Source organism: Zalophus californianus, chromosome 7 (genome assembly GCF_009762305.2).
Source record: "Zalophus californianus isolate mZalCal1 chromosome 7, mZalCal1.pri.v2, whole genome shotgun sequence".
Lineage (NCBI taxonomy): Eukaryota > Metazoa > Chordata > Mammalia > Carnivora > Otariidae > Zalophus > Zalophus californianus.
Window position 1 is genome coordinate 53953155 of NC_045601.1, and position 22144 is coordinate 53975298.

The window sequence follows — 22144 nt, forward strand, 5'->3', positions numbered from 1 at the left end:
CTCAACCTCTGCTCTCAGGTCCAGCCACACTGGCTTTCCTGATGCTCCTCACTCCTCACATACAACAGGAACATTTCTGGGTAAGGTCTTTGTTCCAGCTGCACCTAGAAATCTCTCCTCCCAGGTAACTGCACAGGTAACTCATTTTCTTCAACTCTGAACTCAGATGTCACCTCAATGCTGTCCACTCATCCCAATTTTATTTAATAAGCATCTTGCCCTCCCAATCTCCCCTTACTCTGCTCTACTTTTTTCCTCCATAGCACTTCTACCAATTTACCGGTTTTTTCTTTTTTTGGATTGTCTCCCCTAATAGAATATAAACTCCACAAGGGTAGAAATCTTCACCTGAATTTGTTTCCCTCTGCTGAATCCCAACTGCCCAAAACAGTGCCTGGCACGCGATGAGTGCTTAATAAGCCACTGTGGAATGAAAGTAGATCAAGAGAAATGGAGCATCAGAATGAATCCAGAAAAGATCCCACAAAGTTTGGAGCTGGATCGAAGGGGCAAAAGGCCAGATCTCCAAAGGCCTTGCCTATCAAAGTCTGGACTTGAGCCAGAGAGCATGTGAATCATAGAAAGATCTTAAGCAGGGAAGTAACCCGATAGAAATGCATTTTAAGAGTTCTTTGCCAACGGAGTGGACGTGAGCAAGTGTAGATGAAAACTGCAGGAAGCCCGGAGGTTTGTTGTGAGATCTTCAGGATAGATAAGGTACGTGGACGAGCCCAAGCCTGTAAGCAAAGCAACGTCTGGAACAGAGGCAACGCTGCCCTTGACCTGCGGGACACTGGGAATTGCTCCACGTTCGTGAACTTCCTCACTGCTCGGTTAGGGAGAACCTGGTCTAACTGCTTTGCCGTCTACTGCAACTGAAAATCGTCCCTTCTGGAGACCTCTCAGGTTGACCGCGGAAACAGGGTCGGCTTCCCCGACATACTTCCCACCCCCGCGAGCGGCGCACCTTCCCGGGTCTTCAAGGTCAACGGAAACTGGACACCTGCGTCCTCGAGCTCCGGGTCTGCGCTTGGAGCCAGCAGTAGCGGCCCGGCCCAAGGGCGACTGCCACGGCGCACCGGATCCCCACGGCCCCTGCAGCCCCCGGGTCCACAGGGCGTCCAGAGGCTAGCCGGGCCGAGGCAAGACGCGGGAGATTCACGCCGAGTCCTGGCAGGAGCGCAGGCAGGGCAAAGGCGCTCGTCGCGCCCCTACTTCACGAATGCGCGCCGGAAAGCAACAGGGTGGGCTCCGGCCGTGGACACAACACGCCCGACAGGGGCGCAGTTACTTGCACTTCGGGGCCGCTCCTCCCTCCCTCGATCCCTCCCGGCGGCCCTGCGGCCCCAGGCCTCCATGCCCCGCCCCTCCTTGCCCCGCCCCTTCCGTCAGCGCCGCCGCGGCGAGAGCGGGCCGGGCGGGGCTCACGGGCGCGGCGGCGGCGGCGCAGCGACCCCTGCTGGAGATGGCGCTTCGGAGGACTGCTTAGAGGACGGACCCCAGCCGATTCGAGCCCGGAAGCCGGCGCCGCCTGTTTCCACGTGGCTGAATAGAGCTTACCTTCCTGCGGTGTCCTTGGATTTTCTGGGGTCACAAACCCTTTTGAACATCTTTGAGAGTTATAACGTTGCTTCCATAAAAATGTACATACCTGCCAGAACTTACTAATAAACTAAGGTAAGTTCACAACATCTTTTCAAGAATAAAGTGATTAAAAGGTAACTGGGTCATAACTCTCATGCAGTAGCTGATTAGATGGCCAAATAAAAAAGTCTGAAAAGACTGCTTAGCCATGGACCTTGTGGAAACAAACACTTTTGCGACGTAAAAAGATAAACCAGGAACCAAAGAAAGAACTTCCAAGGGACAACTTGTTTTATACATATTCACATTAATGCTTATGGGGATACATGCTCTGTTAAATCAAAAATAGCGATTTCTCCCCCTGTTATCAGAGCATCCTCCCTTCTCTTTCCCGTCCTCACCATCTCTAAGTTTCCTACACATTATTTTCCACTGCTTCCTCATTGCTTCACACAGTGGCTATTTGGTTGCATTCAAACAATAAGAAAGAGGGGTTACAAATTGTTTCAAATGTTGAAATGATAAACTTGTGCAACTGTCAACTCAGTTTATACTGTTGACATTTTGGGTGATATACAGTTGCATTTACTAGTTTAAGTCATTTGTAGAAGATTACAGATAAATTGTTAAATCTGCCAGTAATAGGGGTTTATCAGTATTATTATAAACTTACAAAATTACTCTATAATTGTGCATGATTACAGGAGGAGATAAAAGAATACAATGATAATGGGTTACACAGACCCAACCTGGTCACTGGCCTTTAAAAAAAGAGACATTTCATTAGATGAATCAAGTTAGTTTTTAATGTAAAATGCTAATTAATGTTAAAAACTGCTGTGAGATTAACAAGTAGTATGTGGGGGGCTGGGGGTACATATATTTGTGATTTGTAATTTTTTTCTTGGGTGCCTGGCTGACTCAGTTGGTAGGGCATGTGACTCTGGATCTCAGGGTCACGTGTTCAAGTCCCATGTTGTGTGTGGAGCCTACTTACAAAAGAAAAAAAGAAAGAAAGAAACATCCCATTCTTTTTTCCCCTAGGCAGGTGCTCCTGCTGTAGTGCATTTTGGGAGTTGTAGTTTTCACAAATTCAGACCATCTAGTGGACCAAATTCCCATTTCAGTCAACAGGGCTACGCTACTTCAGATCACAAGATGAGATCACAAGATGAGAATTTTAATTTAGCTCAAGTAATTAATCTTACATAAAGAGTTGAGTAAATCGGATGGTGCCTTTGGTTGGGGCCAGTAGATAAAGTTATGTTTTTAGTGCAGGAGGAGCAGCTTCACTGTCCGTAGTCTCAACATTGTTACAGGCTAGATTTTATTTTCTTATATTTCCTCTTACAACTTATTTACTGCTTCTTTTTTTTATTAAAATATTTTATTTATTTACTTGAAAGACAGAAAGGTCAAGAGCACAGAGGGAGAGGGAGAAGCAGACTCCCTGCCGAGCAGGGAGCCCAACGTGGGGCTCGATCCCAGGACCCTAAGATCATGACCTGAGCCAAAGGCAGACGCTTAACCGACTGAGCCACCCAGGTGCCCCTGCTTGTTTATTTCTTTGTTTAAGCGGAGAAAAATTACCTGGAGAAGAAAGTTCCTTTCCACTGCCTCACCTTGATTATCCCAAACCTCAAGGTTGGCTAATCAAAAATATTTTAAGAACAATCCATTACAAAGCCCCATCCCTCCACTCTGCACCCCATCTCCTCTCACCTTCTCAAGGAGCTTATTCTTTTGGTTCTGCTCTTTCCTGAATCAATCTTTCACACTCTTCCGGATCATTCCTGCCCACATACAAACAATACAAGCAAGTAACAAGTTCTAGTTATCTCACATAAATGAGATATATGAGAGATTATTTAATTTTAAAAAAATGAATAGATATAATGTGATACTTTCTTCACTTTATTTTTGAGATTCATTCCATCTTTTTTTAAGGATTTTATTTATTTATTTGACAGAGAGAGAGAGACAGCGAGAGAGGGAACACAAGCAGGGGGAGTGGGAGAGGGAGAAGCAGGTTTTCCACTGAGCAGGGAGCCTGATGCGGGGCTTGATCCCAGGACACTGGGATCATGACCTGAGCCGAAGGCAGATGCTTAACCGACTGAGCCACCCAGGCGCCCCAAGATTCATTCCATTTCATTCATTCCATAAACATTCCATGTTTATACATACCTTTGGGGGGCACCTGGGTGGCTTAGTTGGTTAAGCATCTGCCTCCTGCTTGGCAGGGAGTCAGCTTCTCCCTCTGACCCTCCCCCTTCTCATGTGCTCTCTCTCTCTCTCTCTCTCATTCTCTCTCTCACATAAATAAATAAAATCTTTAAAAAAAATAAATAAAAAATATACATACCTTTGGGCTTCTTCATGCAATTCATATGTAAATTATTCCCAGTTTATTTGTTTCCTTCCTAAAGAACAATTAGGTTTTGTCAAACATTGCGGTGGTGGGCACTTATGGGGATACCACTGTGTGTGAAAGTGTCTCCAGGGTGCTTACTTAGAATAGGAATCTCTGGGACCCAGCATGTTTTTCTTCAATCTTAACTAAAAATGGCCCAATTTACACTTATATTATTAATTTACATTTGTACAAGCTCAGGAAAGCCATATTTTCCCCCATTCTCAATAGTTCTCAATAGATTTTTATTTTTATTTTTAAAGAATTTATTTATTTAAGAGAGAGAGTGAGAGAGAGAGCACAAGCAGGAGGAGCAGCAGAGGGAGAGGGAGAAGCAGACTCCCCGCTGAGCAGGGAGCCTGATGGGGGACTTGATCCGAAGACCCCAGGATCATGACCTGAGCCGAAGGCAGACGCTTAACCGACTGAGCCACTCAGGCGCCCTGTCATCAGATTTTTAAATAGTGTCAGTTGTATGGACGGAAAATGGCACCTTGTTTTAACTTGTAAATTTTCCCTGATTGGTATAAAGATTGAGTATCTTTTTGTATAGTTGTTGGTCATTCAGATTTTCTCTTCTTTGATTTGCCAGTTTATACCCTTGCCCACTTTTCTGTGTAGTTTCCTTTTCCATTCACCTGCCTTCCTGGTGAAGGTAAACACAAGCACCACCAGAACTCTAGGAGCTCACTGCATGCATCATGCACATGACCTGCAACAGAAATGGATCCCATGGAGTTCAGCTGTGTAGTGATCCTGGTAACTGTGCTCCTGGTTTGGGTTTATGAGGCCCTTGTTTAGTTGCTTGCTTGCTTGCTTTTTTTGGAATGGACTATTTTTTAAAAATGTATTTATTTATTTATTTGAGAGAGAGAGGGAGAGTGGGGAGAGGGGCAGAAGGAGAAGCAGACTACCTGCTGAGCAGGGAGCCCGATGTGGGGCTTGATCCCAGGACCCTGGAATCATGACCTGAGCCGAAGGCAGACGCTTAACCGACTGAGCCACCCAGGTGCCCCTGCCAGTATTTTTTTTTTTTTTAAAGATTTTATTTATCTGAGAGAGAGAATGGGAGAGAGAGAGAGCATGAGAAGGGGGAGGGTCAGCAGGAGAAGCAGACTCCCCACTGAGTGGGGACCCCGATGCAGGACTCCATCCCGGAACTCCAGAATCATGACCTGAGCCAAAGGCAGTTGCTTAACCAACTGAGCCACCCAGGCGGCCAGTATTTTTTTTTTTAACTAAAGTACAGTTGATACACGTGCTACCCTAATTTCAGGTATATAATATAGTGATTCAACTTCTCTATACATTATGCTCTGCTCCCCACAAATGTAGCTACCATCTGTCACCATACAGTACTGTCACAATACCATTGACTATATGCTGTGTGCTCTACCTTCCATCTCCTTGACTTATTCATTCCGTAACTGGAAGCCTGTACCTCCCACTCCCTTTCACCCCTTTACCATAATTTATTTTTATTCTTCTGTTGATGGACTATGGCTACTTTTCTGATTTTTTGTTTTTGTTTTTACTATATTAGCAGATGTATCCATGAACCATCTTTCCGATTTATTTAAGCCAAAATTTTCAGAGGGCATCAATTTAGGAGTAAAATTACTGGAATTTTGAGTGTGCATATGTGTTCAGCCTTATAAAGTAAGCCAAACTATTTACCAAAATGATTATTATCTGACCAAGCAGTATGTGAGACTTTCCAATTTGGTTCATATTCTTTCTAGTAAGTGCAGCTTTACACTATCATGCTTTTCAATTTTTACTAATCTAGTGGGAGTGTAATGGTATCTCATTGTGCTATTAATTTGCATTTCTCTGGTTACTCATAAAGTTGAGCATCTTTTCATTTGCTTGTTGGCAATTTTTGTTTCTTCAGCTGTTTTGTCCAATTTTGTTTAATGATTTTATTTTATTTATTTTTAAAGATGTATTTAAGAGAGAGAGAGAGAGAGCATGTGCGAGCAGGTGGAGGGGCAGAGGGAGAGGGAGAGAAGCAGACTGTGCTGAGTGCATAGCCTGAGAAGGGGCTCAATCTCACAACCCTGAGATCATGATCTGAGCCAAAATCAAGGGTCCGATGCTCAAACGACTGAGCCACCCAGGTGCCCCTAAAGATTTTATTTTTAAATAATCTGTACACCCATCGTGGGGCTCAAATTTACAATCCCAAGATCAGGAATCACATGCTTCTCCCAACTGAGCCAGTCAGGCACCCCAGTGGCTTCTTCTTTTTTTTTTTAAGATAGTTTTTTTTTTTTAAGATTTTATTTATTTATTCATGAGAGACAGAGAGAGAGAGGCAGAGGGAGAAGCAGGCTCCCAAGGAGCAGGGAGCCCATGTGGGACTCGATCCCAGGACCCCGGGATCATGACCTGAGCTGAAGGCAGACGCTTAACCATCTGAGCCACCCAGGCACCCAGTGGCTTCTTATTTTTAATGTAATTATAGGGGAGGTGAAAAACCTCTTTCCTTTATCCTCATGTTCAGTAACTGGGATCTTTCAAATTAAACTGACAAAAGACAGATTAACAGGAGAAAAAAAAAACCCAGAGTTTGTTTATGTGTGCAAAGTACATACACACAGGAGAATTCAGTGATGAGCAGCTCAAAGGGGTGGTTAGAATTAGGGGATTTAATACTATCTTAACAAAGGGCAATAAGTTGTGGAGAAGTGGCAAGACAAAGGAAAATAGTTTAGGCTTCTAGGGGTAGTAAATTGCAGGAAGATAAATGGGGGGGGGAACTAATGGAAGAGAAGGGCTATTTTAGTAACATTTGTTATGCAAACTCAATCTCATGCAGTCTTGGGGTGATAAGAGTGTCTATGGCAGTTCTTTTCTTCCGGGTTGGGAGAAGTAAGGGGAGCGCCTTCATAAAGGAAAATTTATACACCCTGCTTTTAGGTAGAAAGCAGGAGGGTGGAAAGCTTTGCCTTTGTCTGCTGTTTTTCAGTTGCCTTCAGCCCCAAATAACGCTTATGCCAAAGTGGCACATTTTGGGGTAGTATACTCTGATGGCCTTCATAATTGAATCGATCAGTCTTGTTTTCAGTGACTAACGCATTGTAGTTTTTGTTTAAGAAATCTTTTCTGGGGCGCCTGGCTGGCTCAGTCAGCGGAGTGTGTGACTCTCAATCTCGGGGTCATGAGTTCAAGCCCCATGTTGGACATAGAGCTTACCAAAAAAAAAAAAAAATAGAAAATAAAAAAAATTTTCTAAAAAAAAAAAGGAAATTTTTCCCAACCTTGAAAGTCATGAAGGTATCTTCTCATTTCTTTCAACAGTTCTAGAGTTTTATCTTTCATATTTAAGTCTATTCCATTTTGAACTGTTTTTTATGTGTGGTGTGAGGGAAGAATTCAATTTCATCTTTTTTTTCCCCCCATAAGGATCACAGTTCTCTAGGTGTTCTTTCATTAGGGACCTGAATGACACCTCTGTCATATGTCAAGTATCTGTGTGTGTGTGTGTTGCTAAGTTCTCTGTTTTATTCCACTGGTTCCTCTACCAATACTACACATCTTTTTTTTTTTATAGTCTTAATAAAACAGCTGTGTGATAAGTTTTGATATTTGGCAGACCATTCCCCCCTGTACTCCCATTGCTTACTGTTAATTAAATGAAGAGGCCATTAGACTGATGTGGGTCTAATGCCATGGTGGCCTACATGAGCAAATCTAAGTCTGTAAATGCCTGAAGGTTATGAGATCAAAATACTAAGGATGACCAATCAAAAACAGCCAAGTAGGCTTTAAGCTATAACCAGTCAATTATTTCCTTACTTTGCTTCTGCCTTTCCTCTGTAGGTCTTTCCCTGAGCTCCTGTCAGTGGGGTGCTCATAACCACTTCCATTTTGGTGCTGTCTGATTCAAATCTGATTTTTGCTCAAATAAACTCTTAAAATTTTTAATATGACTCAATTTATCTTTTTTATTTAAAAAAATTTTTTTTAAGATTTTATTTATTTATTTGACAGAGAGAGACACAGTGAGAGAGAGAACACAAGGAGGGGGAGTGGGAGAGGGAGAAGCAGGCTTCCCCCTGAGCAGGGAGCCCGATGTGGGACTCGATTCCAGAACCCTGGGATCATGACCCGAGCCGAAGGCAGACGCTTAACCAACTGAGCCACCCAGGCGCCCCTCAAAAAAATTATTAAAGATTTATTTATTTTAGAGAGAGAGAGAGATTGCACACACGTGCATGGGGGGAGGGGCAGAGGGAGAGAATCTCAAGCAGATTCCCCACTGAGTGCAGAGCCCAACGTGGGGCTCAATCTCAGGACCCATGAGATCATGACCCATGAGATCACGACTTGAGCCTAAACCAAGAATCAGATGCTCAACCGACTGAGCCACCCAGGCACCCCTGCCTCAGTTTATCTTTCAACACTCCCTTATCTGACTTCTTCAATTTGCATTAGTTTAGAACTAATCAATATTTTTTATAATCTTGAGTTTTCCAATAAAATGAACATGACCTATAGCTCCTTTTGTTTAGAGCTTCTTTAATATTTTTCAATAATTTATCTTTTTTTTTTAAGATTTTTTTTTTTAGTAATCTCTACACCCAGTGTGCGGCTCTAATTTACAATCCCAAGATCAAGAGTCACATGCTCTACCAACTGAACCAGCCAGGTACCCCTCAACAATTTATCTTTTTGGGCGCCTGGGTGGCTCAGATGGTTGAGTGTCTGCCTTCGGCTCAGGTCATGATCCCAGGGTCCTGGGATCGAGCCCCACATCGGGCTCCCTGCTCCGCAGAAGCCTGCTTCTCCCTCTCCCACTCCCCCTGCTTGTGTTCCCTCTCTCGCTGTGTCTGTCAAATAAATAAAATCTTTAAAAAAAAAAAATTATCTTTTTTTTTAAGATTTACTTATTTATTATTTTAGAGAGAGAGAGTGCAGGGGGAGGGGCGGGGGGAGAGGGAGAGAGAGAATCTCAAGCAGATTCCCTGATGAGTGGGGAGCCTGATGCGGGGCTCGATCTCACAACCCTGAGATCATGACCTGAGCTGACATCAAGAGTCAAACACTTAACCGACTAAGCCACACAGGTGTCCCTAATTTATGATTTTTTTTAAAGATTTATTTATTTACCTGAAAGAGCAAGAATGAGAGAGAGAGAGAGTACATGAGGGGGGGAGGGTCAGAGGGAGAAGCAGGCTCCTCGCTGAGCAGGGAGCCCGATGCGGGACTCGATCCCGGGACTCCGGGATCATGACCCGAGCCGAAGGCAGTCACTTAACCAACTGAGCCACCCAGGCGCCCCCTAATTTATGATTTTAAATATAAAAGTTTTGTAGAGCTTTTGTTAGATTTACAGTAATATCCCCTTCTCCGTGGGGGATACATTCCAAGATCTCCAGTGGATCCCTGAAACTGCAAATGGTAATGAACCCTATATATACTATGTTTTTGCCTATACATACAATACCTTTAATAAAGTTTAATTTATAAATTAGGTACAGTAAGAGGTTAATGACAGTAACTAATAATATAATAGAATAATTATAATATACTGCAATAAAAGTTATGTGAATGTGGTCTCTTTCCCTCAAAATATTTTATACTATACGCATCCTTCTTCTTGTGTTGATGTGAGATGATACAATGCCTATGTGATGAGAGGAAGTGAGGTGTGTGATGTAGGCATTGTGATGTAGCATTAAGATACTACTGACCTGATGATTTGTCAGAAGGAGGATCATCTGCTTCCAGATCATGGTTAACCACAGGTGATTGAAACTGTGTAATGTGGGGCACCTGGGTGGCTCAGCTGGTTGGGTGACTGCCTTCGGCTCAGGTCATGATCCTGGAGTCCCGGGATTGAGTCCCGCATCGGGCTTCCTGCTCAGCGGGGAGTCTGCTTCTCCCTCTGACCCTCCCCCCTCTCATGTGCTCTCTCTCTCATTCTCGCTCTCTCAAATAAATAAAATCTTTAAAAAAAAAAAAGAAACTGTGTAATGTGAAACACCGTGACTTAGGGGGAGACTATGTATTCCTGGGTACCATATATTTTTCTTGTCATTTCAAATTGTATCATTTAGTTACATTTTGAAAACTTTTTTATTGATGTAAAACTTATATAGTAAAGTGCACAAATCTTAAGTATAAGCTCAGTGACCTTGTGCATATGTATCATTCCTGTAATTACCATACAGAAAAAGATATAGAGCATTTCCAACACACCAGAAGGCTCTATCATGCTTCCTTCCAGTGAACAATGCCAAAGAGAATCACTATTCTGACCTCTATTACTACACGTTAGCTTTGTCTGTCTGTACACAGTTATATTTTTTCTTTCTTTCTTTTTTTTTTTTTTAGAGATTTTATTTATTCATTTGTCAGAGAGAAAGAGAGAGAGCACAAGCAGGGGGAGCAGCAGGCAGAGGGAGAGAAGCAGGCTCCCTGCTGAGCAGGACACCTAATGCACGGCTTGATCCCAGGACCCTGGGATCATGACCTGAGCCGAAGGCAGACATCCAACAAACCAAGTGACCCAGGTCCCCGCCTCCCCCCAGTTATATTTTCTAACCACTTCTTGTTAGTGTATAGCAATACAACTGAGTTTGGTAAGTTGAACTCTTATTCAGCCACCTTACTATGCTCTCATTAATTATACATGAATGGTTTTTGTATTTCCGTAGAGTGTTTGGGACTTTTTATGTGGACAATCATATCTGTGTATGATAATAGTTTTGTTTCTATTTTTTTAGCGTTTTTTTTTAATATAGTTGGCACAGAATTTTACATTAGTTTCAGGTGTACCACACAGTGATTCAACTTCTCTATATGTTATGCCATGCTCACCACGAGTGTAACTACCGTCTGTCCCCACACAACACTGTTACAGTACCATTGACTATATTCCCTACGCTGTGCCTTTTATTTCCGTGACTTACTCATTCCCTAACTGGAAGCCTGTGTCTTCCAATCCCTTTCATCCATTTTGCCCATCCTGTCACCCCTCTCCCCTCTGGCAGCGATCAGTTTGTTCTCTATATTTATAGGTCTTATTCTGCCTTTTGTTTATTTATTCATTTTTTTATTTTTTACTTATTTTTTTTAAAGATTTATTTATTTGAGAGAGACGATGTGAGAGAGAGCACAAGCAGGGGGAGGAGGGGCAGAGGGAGAGGGAGAGGCAGACTCCCTGCTGAGCAGGGAGCCTGACGCGGGGCTCAATCCCAGGACCCTGGGATCATGACCTGAGCCAAAGGCAGCCACTTAACTGACTGAGCCACCCAGGTGCCCCTCATTTGTTTTCTTAGATTCCACATATGAGTGAAATCATATGGTATTTGTCTTTCCATTTTTGACTTATTTCACTTAGTATGATACCCTCTAGGTCTATCCATATTGTTGCAAATGGCATGATCTCTTCTTTTTTTCTGGCTGTGTAATATTCCACTGTGTGTGTGTGTGTGTGTGTGTGTGTGCGCGCATGCATATATGTATACACACACGCGCATACACATACACGCACTACATCTTTCTTATCCATTTGTCTATCAATGGACACTTGGGTTGCTTCCATATCTTGGCTATTGTAAATAATGCCACAATAGACAGGCATGTATATATGATTTTGTATTAGTGTTTTCATGTTCTTTGGTAAATATCCAGTGATGGAATTATGGATCATATGGTATTACTTTTTTAATTTGTGAAGAACCACCATATTGTTTTCCATAGTGGCTGCACCAATTTACATTCTTGCCAACAGTACACAAGGGTTCTTTTTTCTTCACATCCTCACCAACACTTGTGATTTCTTGGCTTTTTTATTTTAGTCATTCTAAAATGGGTGTAAGGTGATAACCTCATTGTGGTTTTCATTAGCATTTTCATGATGATTAGTGATACTGAGGATGTTTTCATGTGTCTAATAGCTTTTCTTTCTAATCTTTGTACTTCCTAAATCTTCTTATCTCACTGTTGGTTCTGTGTTCTGGTATAATGTTGAACAAAAGCAGTGGTAGGGTCATTTAGATTCTACAAGGAATGCTTTTTTTTTCTATTAAAAGTGATATTTGCATGAGGTGCCTGGGTGGTTCAGTCAGTTAAGCATCCGACTCCTGATTTTGACTCAGGTCACAATCTCAGGATGGTGAGATCAAGTCATGTGTTGGGCTCAGCACTGGGTATGGAGCCTGCTTGAGATTTTCTCTCTTCCTCTCCTTGTGTCCTTCCCCAACCCACCACCCCCCATCCCCGCCCTGCTCTCTCTCTCTCTCTCTCTCAAAAAAAGTGATATTTGCTAAAGGTTTTGGCATACCTTTTTTTCCCCAGATTAAGAAGCACCCTTTTATACTTCTTTTGCTATAGAATATTTTATAGATTTTTAAAAAGATTTATTCATTCGAGAAAGAGAGCCTGCTTGAGTGGGGGAGGAGGGGAGAGGGAGACGGAGAGAGAGAATCCTCAAGCGGACTCCCTGCCAAATGGGGAGCCTGACACAGGGCTTGATCCCAGGACCCCAAGATCATGACCGATCTGAGCCAAAATCAAGTTGGATGCCCAACTGACTGAACCACCCAGGTGCCCCTAGAATCTTACAGATTTTAATCATGAATGAATTTTGAGGGTTTTTTTTAGATGAACTAATTTATTTGAAACATTAAATTAGGCAAAGAAAAATATATGCAACTGCATAAAAAGAATCACATTCTCATACTACTTAAACATACAGCAGTGGTAAAAAATAATGAATTGTGGAATGGATCCCAGGATTTAATGCAAAAAACACCCTGTACAGAAAAACTTCAGGCTTCTAACTTCACTGAATCCAATACTAAACGTGCTTCCTTATATTCCTCCGTTTCTTCCAAGTCTTTTTCACTCTCTAATAACTGCAGAAGATTGGTTTATGCTGCTTCCAACCTGCGCTGGCAATCTGGGATCATCATCTGGGACTCTTACAGGATCTCTGCCTGCTTTTTAATGGCGTAATTTTCACCATCTTCAGCTTTCATTTTTTCGATCTTTTCTTCTTCTTGTTTTGCTTCTTTCTCATACATCATTTTTTCTTTGACCAATCGCTTCACCACACCAGTTTTGATCTTGATCTGTCTGACGTGAGGATCGGCCATGATCCCTCGAGTGCCGCAGGAAAGACTGAATTTTGAGTTTTATCAAATACCATTTCTTTTTTTTTTTTAAGATTTTATTTTTTAAAGTAATCTCTACACCCAACATGGGGCTCAAATTCACAACCCTGAGATTGAGTCCAAAACTCCACCAACTGAGCCAGCCAGGTGTCCCTCAAACACCATTTCTGCATGTATTTGAGAAGATCACATGGTTTTTCTCCTTTAAAATATGTTGTGATTAAGTGTGTTCATGGATTTTAAAAAAAAATATTTTATTTATTTATTTGAGAGAGAGCATGCATGAGGAGAGGGGCAGAGGGGAAGGGGCAGAGAGGGAGGGAGAGAAAGGGAAAGAATCTCAAGAAGACTCCCTGCTGGGGCACCTGGGTGGCTCAGTCAGTTAAGCGGCTGCCTTCGGCTCAGGTCATGATCCCAGGGTCCTGGGATGGAGTCCGACATCAGGCTCCCTGCTCAGCGGGGAGCCTGCTTCTCCCTCTGCCTACTAGTGCTTCTATCTCTCTGTCAAATAAAAAAAAAAAGAAGACTCCCTGCTTAGCGTGGAGCCAATGTCACGGTCATGGGATTGACCCCAAGATCATGACCTGAGTCAAAATCAAGGGTCAGTCAACTGACTGAGCCACCCAGGCACCCCTGGATTTTCTAATATTAAACGCTTCTTGTATAAACCCAGCTTGGCCATTAAAAAAATTCTCTTATGAAATTTATAATTAAAGTAGGTTTCTTGGAGTGCCTGGCTGGCTCAGTCAGTGGAGTGTGTGTGACTCTTGATCTTGGGGTTGTGAGTTCAAACCCATGTTGGGTGTGGAAATTACCTAAAAATAAAATCTAAAAATAAATAAATAAATAAAGTGAGGTTTTGTTTTGTTTGTTTTTAGATTTTATTTATTTGAGAGAGTGTGCGAATGTGCACAAGTGGGGGGAGGGACAAGCAGACTGCACTGAGCATGTAATGAAGGATAGTTGGAAGAAAGGCAAACTACCCTTAAAAGGATTTTACACCATCCTTGGAGGAGCCCTGCAAGGGCTTTAATCAGATTAAAAATCCCTAGACTTAGGGGTGCCTGGGTGGCTCAGTTGGTTAAGCGACTGCCTTCGGCTCAGGTCATGATCCTGGAGTCCCGGGATCGAGTCCCACATTGGGCTCCCTGCTCAGCAGGGAGTCTGCTTCTCCCTCTGACCCTCTTCCCTCTCGTGCTCTCTATCTCTCATTCTCTCTCTCTCAAATAAATAAATAAAATCTTAATAAATAAATAAATAAATAAAAATCCCTAGACTTAGAAACAACAGTGGCAACCCTCTCGGGTCCCATCCCTCTTTGGGAGCTTTGTATTCTATCACTCAATAAACTTTACTATTGCTCAATAAACTTTGCTTTGCTGCCCACCACTCTGTCTGGTCTACCTCTTCATTCTTCAAAGTGGCATGACCAAGAACAGTGAGCACTTAAAGGAGAAGAAGTTCTATAAAACATGGAGCCCAATGTGGGGCTTGATCCCAGGACCCTGAGATAGTGACCCGAGCGGAAACCAAGAGTCGGACACTAAACTGATTGAGCCACCTAGGCGCCCATAAATTATTATCTTTTTAAAATAGGACTACCCAAACTTTCTATTTCTTTTTGAATTAGTTTTAAGTTAAATTTTCCATGAATTATTTCATTATGTTTCCCAATTAAATAGCATAAAATTGTTTATAATATTTTATGTTTTAAAATATTAGTGTATTTGTTTCCATCTTATTTTTTTCTTTGCCTTAATTAATTTTCTTTCCAGAAGTTGTCAGTTTTAATAGTGTTTTTAGATACCCAACTTATGGCTTTTAAAAAATCCCTTTGATGATATACATGTTTTCTAGTTAATGGATTTATTTTTTTCTTTATCACTTCCTTCCTTCCTTTTACTTTCTTTCAGTTTATTTTGTTGTATTTTTTCTAATTTCTTTAGATGCTTAGCTCAACAAATTTTAGCCTCTCTTATTTTCTCATGCAAGCATTTAAAGGTATTACGTTTTCCTCTAAGGACTAGTTTAACTGTATCCCACAGTATTTTCAGAAATAACATTCTTTGGACCACAGTTGGGATTACTGGTCTAGATTGATTTATGGCAAATAAACTAAGTTTGTTGAACGCTAACTAAATATCTAAATATAGATTCCTATGGTAATCACCTTAGGATACAAAAAACCTGTAGCAGATGCTGCTGGCTTCTTTCCTTCTACGCATAACAAAGTAAATCTATTGCATAGTCATGACTCGTTCCCTCAAAGTTGCACAAACCTAATAATGTTCCCTGTTAAAAGGATCTTAGGGTCCCTAGGGATGTCAATGCCAATAACATGCAAGGAAGCAAGTGATCCAAAACATGAAACAATGAGGAATACTCTCAGCAACCCCCCCTGCAAATATATTTAAGTACCAACAATTATATTGGGGGACATGACAGTTTTTAAAAATAAATGTGCTTTTTATTTGTTCAGTACACTAGCCTGAAGGACAAACCAAAAATTATAGCTTACTAGTAAAATGAAAAGGAAAAGTTCTTTGGCCAGGAATATCCTCAGTACTTTGAACCATATGTTTTGGAATAACCTCAGCGGCAGCTTTTCATGTTTTGTGTAATTATCTTCAAGCTCTGAATCTATAATTTGTTCTAATTTTCCATGAATGCTCCCTTGCCACCATTTATTCTCTGCTATCTCACAATTTACTAAGATCTATATTGTGTGCATATTGTATAGGTAACTAGGAACCTTTAGAGAATCTTTTGTTATTATTGTTAAAATGACCAGGAGGAATGAAGGAGGACTATATTTATTTATATATCATGTGTATTTTTTTAATCTTCTAAAATATCATGTGTATTTTTAAATTTTTATTTTTTTTTAAGATTTTATTTATTTATTTGACAGAGAGAGGGAGAGAGCACAGCAGGGGGAGCCACAAGGAGAGGGAGAGGGAGAAGCAGGCCCCCCGCCTGAGCAGAGAGCCCGACATGGTGCTTGATCCCAGGACCCTGGGATCATGACCTGAGCTGAAGGCAGCCGCTTAACCGACTGAGCCACCCAGGCACCCGGACAATTTTATTTTTAAATAAAAATTGTATTTAAAGTGTACAACACAATAATGTAATATACATATACATAGTGAAATGATTGCTACAGTCAAGCTAATTAACATATCATCTCCTCACATGGTTACTATTTCTGTGTGTGTGATGATAGCACCTGAAATCTACTCTTGCACTGAATTTTCATTATTTGGTATAGTATTATTAACTATAGTCATCATGCTGTACATTAGCTTTTTAGACTTATTCATTGTATACAACTGCAACTTTGTTCCCAGTATCGCCCTATTTCCCCACCTTCCTGCTCCTGGTCACTACTGTTAGACTCTCTGCTTCTGTGGATTTGACTTTTTTAGATTCCAAATATAAGTGAGATCATGCATGTTTTTTTTCCTTCGGTGTCTGGTTTATTTCATTTAGTATAATGCTCTCCAGGTTCATCCATGTTGTTGCAAATGGCAGATATCATCTGTGTATTTATATTAGGTGAACCATGTGAGATTGCTGATATCTGATCATTTTTTAGCTACAAAGATAGCAATTTCATATGGCTCAATCCTATATAATTAGAGCTTGAATTGAAGCAGATCTTACGGCCTGGTCATAAAAACTCATTTTTCTGCTAAGGGGGAAAAAATTGGAAAAAATAAAAGCCACTATAAGTAGTTGTGTCATATGTTAGTAACCTTAAAATTCACTGCTACTAACTAAATGTTGAACTTTTGATAAGCCATTCACGTTTGATGGGGGCGGGGCAGGGGACGCCTTTGCTTTGAGTCTAGAGTCAAGGATCAGTGGTGTTTCCAATGCTTTGGCACACTATTAGATGGGCTTTGTTTTCATTTTAACATCTGAGGGAAAATGACTGATAAGGGGAGTCAGAGGCAGAGCTGAAAGGATCAATATCACAAAGAACCAAGCTAAATTCACTTCCTCACTGTCGGGTAGCTTTAATTGTCGTACAAAGAAACAAGGCTGTTGCTGTTTGAAGAATTTCAAACTCGGGTGTTCCAGAATGTGAGCTTGTAATGCTGTTAAGGCCATCTGTCCCCTAGAACAGATTTCTTGTTGATTTGTAGGGCTCTCTCCTCCTCTGGCATCACGTGGTTCCAGAATCTGGTCTTCATTCCCTTGTGTGTTTCAATAAAGCCACACGACCTCCTTAGAAATTATGGATCTGGGTGCACCTGGGTGGTTCAGTTGGTTGAGCGTCTGACCTCAGCTCAGGTCATGATCTCGGACTCCACGCTCAGTGGGGAGTCTGCTTGTCCCTCTCCCTCTGCTTCTTCTGCCCCCCGCCCCCCGCTTGCGCTCTCTCTCAAATAAATAAAATCTAAAAGAAATAAAAAAGAAATTTTGGATCTGATTTTTTTCCATAATGAAGAAATGCTATCCCTATCTTCCGTTTACATAACACATGAATCTCTTTTTTTTAACTCTGAAAAGCAGGACCCAGAGCTTTGCTTGTTGGTCAGTGAATGAGGTATATTCTGATAATTTGAGAACAGGTCAGAAAATGGGATCCAATGAAACAGATGATTGTAGTTATCAACATAACATGCACAAAATTGGCCATTGGTAGAAACAAAGTGGCCTAAGAACTTGGTTTCTAAGTATATGTTAAGAGATGTGTAAGTTTGGAGAATTACCTAACCTGACTGTGTCTCAGTTTCTGGATATGTAAAAGATAGATAATAATAGTGCCTACCTCAAACAATTATCATGAGGATTAAAGATAATCTGTACAAGTCTGCAAGATTTAGCAAATAAAAATACAGAAAACCCAATTAAGTTACAATTTCAGATGAATGACCAAAACTTTTTTAGTATAAGTATGTCCAAATATTGCATGGGATATATGCATTCAGATTCACTGTGGGGCATCTGGGTGGCTCAGTCAGTTGACTGTCCAACTCTTGGTTTCAGCTTAGGTCATGATCTCAGGGTTGTGAGATGGAGGCCCACATTGGGCTCCTTGCTCAGCGAGGAGTCTCCTTGTCCCTCTCCCTCCCCCTCTGTGCCTCCCCTGCCCCCCGCCGCCCCTCTCCCCTCTCCCCGCTCATGCTCACATACACACTCTCACAAATAAATAAATCTAAGGATTTATTTATTAGAGAGAGAGACAGACAGACAGAGCACAAGCAGGGGAAGGGGCACAGGGAGAGGGAAAGAATGTCAAGCAGACTCCCCACTGAGCACAGAGCCCTATGCAGGGCTTGATCTCACCATCCTGAGATCATAACCTGAGCTGAAATCAAGAGTCGGACGCTTAACTGACTGAGCCACCCAGGTGCCCCATAAATAAATAAAATCTTTAAAAAAAAGTTGGTGTAGGGCACCTGGGTAGCTCAGTTGGTTAAGCGACTGCCTTTGGCTCAGGTCATGATCCCGGAGTTCTAGGATCAAGTCCCACATCAGGCTCCCCACTCAGTGGGAGTCTGCTTCTCCCTCTGACCCTCCCCCACCCTTGTGTGCTTTCTCTCACTCTCTCAAATAAATAAATAAAATCTAAAAAAAATGGTGTATATTAAAAAAAATTTTTTTAACTGTGCAATGTACTCATTAGGTTACCTGACACAAATAAATAGCTATTTTCCATGTCTCCATCAAGGCTATGGTGAAAGTGGGAAGGCACTCACAAATCTCATCTAGCAGACTAAATTGTCACAATATAAGATAAATAATGGTATGCTAGCTGGCTGTTTACCTTTCTACCCCCTCCCAGATGTGAACCCCAAGAGGGTGATAACCATATTTTGTTTCTCTTTTCCTACCTTTACCATCTAATATCTAGCATAGTGTTTTGCACATAGCAGGGGCAGGATAAATGCTTATTAGAAAGAAATTCAGGTAAGAACCTGGTTAAAAAGTTGGCCATGTCTTCAGCACTGGCTGGCTGGTCAACACAAATCTTCCCGTCCAGTGAGAGGAGCCGGGGGCATGAAGTTGGTTGTCAGGATCCATTGAAATCTTCCAGTTCCAGTTCACTTTACCTTGATTCCACTTTTACCCAGCAACAGATATCTTGAGGCTGTTTCTCAACTAGTTTTTCCTCTTGGGAATTGTGTATTCTGGCCACACAAGTATTCCATTCTTGTCAATAATCTTCCTCAAGACAAATGAATAAATGGATGAACAGAAAACAACAGAGTTCTCTAGAATGGATTCTAGATTCTTGGATTCAAATCTTGGTTCTACTACTTATTAGCAGTGTGACTTTGGTCCTATCATTTGACCTCACACCTCAGTTTCCTTAACTGTCAAGTAGGAATAAAAGTATAGCTATCTTAAAGGGTGCTGAAAATTAAGAGTTAATGTATGTGAAGTCTTTAGGACAGTGCATGGCATGTGGTAAGTAACATATAAATGTTAGCAAAAAGAAAGGAAAGAAAGAAAGAAAAAGAAAAGATGAGCTCCAGATTTTGCTCACACACAAAGTGTCTAACACCCTTCAGTGAACTGGACAGTTTTGTCATCCTTCCTTATGGCTTTTCTGTGGAAGTGTGAACTTCCTCTTGTGCATGGCCAAGGCAGACCTTTGTCAAAAGCCCTTACACATTTATGAATTTTATTCTTTCTTTGACAGACGTCCTGCTGGGGGGCTGTGACCCTTTGAGGAGAAGGCAGTCCTTCTGTGCATAGGAGGGCTCTTGGCCACCATGCTTTCCAGCCAAGGGTGCTGCCCATGGGACTGAATCGATGGAAAGACCTTCCAGCGATTCATACCCGCCGGATGCCACCCACATGGCATTGCTGCGCCTGGATCTGGGCACAAGGCGGGGGGCGGACAATGGGGAAACATAAAACTAAGCCCCCTGTCTGTCAGCGTGCACACACACTTAAACATCTTTTCATTTTGAGGAACTGACTCCAACCCTGTGAGGAACTGCACGAAAAGCAGCTGGAAGCTAAAGCAGTGACTTGGAGCTGTATTTCTCAAAGTGTGATAGCAGGATCGTTATCTGCATTAGCATCACTGAGGGACTTAGAAATGCACAATCTAGGCTCCTGCCCCAGACCTAGTAAATTAGAAACTCTGGAGTAGAGCCCAATCATCTTTTAACAAGCCTTCCAGGGTGGTCGTGATACTTAGTCAAGTTTGAGAAGCTCAGGCCTAGAACTACAGCAGCTGTCCCCCTCCCCCCCGCAATTTCTCTCCATCCCATGTTGTCTGTCCTCAGGGGGTTGGTGTTGTGGTAGTTGTTCCCCTGGCCCACCACCACCACTCTGTCCCTTGTAAGAAAAAGTTGTTTAGGTCTTTCCAAGCTATTGTAGTCACGTGAGCCCTGTTGTCTCAGAGAACCTGGGGAGGGGATTTGGCGTTTCCTCTCCTTGGAGATGAGCGATTGCAAAATGCTTTCTTTCTGCAGGTGAAAATTAGATAATCAGGTTTAGTAAACCTGATTACAAGCACAGCAGGATTTACAAAGCTTCACTCTCTACAGGCACAAAAAAAGCCTAAGGGAAAGAAGCTGAGTGGCTTATCCCTGATGAAGGAAGTGACCCCAGACCACTCCGAATGAAGAATTGAAACGGCTTGAAGATGACTTGCTGTGCACCAGTGAGACCTTCTTCCATTCTTCTGTAAGATTTAGTATCTAGGATTTCCCCCAGAGGCGTTAGGTGTTTTCTGTATGATCATCTGACTCATAGATTGGAGTGAACCTATCATCTATAACTCTCTGGAGGAAACCCCTGCACCCACATGGATGGGCGCATAAGCATTTGTCTGCCCTCCCACTTTGGGAAGGGGTGAGGTGGGGGGGTGCTCCCTTCAGCTGCCCCTCCAGATGGCTTGGGGTGGCAGAAAGAGAACTGAGCCCAGAGGTGTACATTCATGGAGCTTTGAGCTGTCCGTCTTCTATCCTCTAGTTCCTCTTGTTGGGTTTACAGGTAAATAAAATGAGACACAGAAAGGTTAATCAGTTTGTCAGTGGCTGATTTTTGTTTTTATACAGAAAAATGATAATGAGGTAGAACTTCCCTACTATCTTGTGGGTTAATGATTGCCTAAAGCTATGGTGTCCAATACAGTAGCTACCAGCCACATGTAGTTATCTCAAATCAATTAAAATATAAAATTCAGTTCCTCATTTGCACTTACCACTTTTCAAGGGCTCAATAGCTGTATGTGGCTAGTGGCTACCATATCAGAAAGTGCAAAATCAGAATTTTTCCATCACGCTCTATTGGATGCACTGGTCTAAAGTGATTGTTGTCATATCATAAGATGACACATGTCATACATAAGACATTTGAATCATCCACTTGTTTCCTTTAGTCTCAAAGATATTGCCAGGAAAAAGAGCGTAATGCTCAGACCTGCAGCAGGCTAAACTAAAAGGTAAGATACACTCAGGTGTAAGAAAGATACACACTAGTTGTTTACCCCTGTGTTGTTTACAGATCATTGTTTGGTATATAGTACCTGTGTATATTTGTTCACTCAATTATTCTCTCAGTCAGTATGCCTCTATTACATCCCTACTGTGTTGTAGACATAGTATAGGTGCTTGGATATTGCCCTGCCCACAAGAAGCTACTGTCCAGAGGAGAGAGACAAAAGAACAGATCGTTGTAATGCAACATGGTATGTTTTAATATGTATAATGATATGAAGGGCTTTAAGGAAGCAGAAAGAGGAAATAAACATGCTGGGCCCAGCAGAATTTGCTAAGACTTCTCAGAGAGGGTGATATTTGAGCTGAGGCTTGAAGGATGGGTAGGAGTTTGCTAGTGGGCTTAAGGCACCCAGCCATGGGAAAGCATATGCAAAAGCACAGAGGCATGAAATGGCTGCTGCATGGGGCCAGGTGGGCACAGGTGGGGCCTGCTTCCTCACAAGTTGGAGCTTTGCCCTGTAGGCATTAGCAGGTATTTCAGGCAGTGTCCTTTGTACAGCCTTACTGTAGTAAATCCTAGTAAGGCTGATGGGTGCGGGCGCGTGCCC

At 42.1% G+C, this 22144-nt stretch overlaps 2 protein-coding genes and 1 pseudogene across 4 annotated transcripts in view; 1 reads left to right on the forward strand and 2 right to left on the reverse strand.

The window, feature by feature from the left end:
- Positions 1–1119, reverse strand: part of MTRES1 (mitochondrial transcription rescue factor 1) — a 13683-nt gene extending 12564 nt beyond the window's left edge. The window contains exon 1 of one of the 3 annotated variants that reach the window (XM_027602449.1): positions 1004–1119. The gene's annotated coding sequence lies outside the window, so the exon portion shown is untranslated. The other 2 variants (XM_027602447.1, XM_027602448.1) reach the window with 2 other exon arrangements.
- Positions 664–20712, forward strand: LOC113927886 (translation initiation factor IF-2-like). The gene is made up of 3 exons (XM_027604043.1): positions 664–833; positions 924–1677; positions 20640–20712. Exons 1-2 carry the CDS (start codon positions 664–666, stop codon positions 1666–1668), a joined length of 915 nt encoding a protein of 304 aa, XP_027459844.1. The 3' UTR covers positions 1669–1677; positions 20640–20712.
- On the reverse strand, positions 12723–13107 carry LOC113926983 (annotated as a pseudogene).
- Positions 20713–22144: the final 1432 nt, after the last annotated feature.

Coding starts and splice junctions, on each gene's coding strand:
- LOC113927886 (XM_027604043.1), top strand. CDS start 664: ATGAAAACTGCAGGAAGCCCGGAGGTTTGTTGTGAGATCTTCAGGATA. Junction 834..923: donor GTGAACTTCCTCACTGCTCG/GTTAGGGAGAAC, acceptor CCGCGGAAACAG/GGTCGGCTTCCCCGACATAC.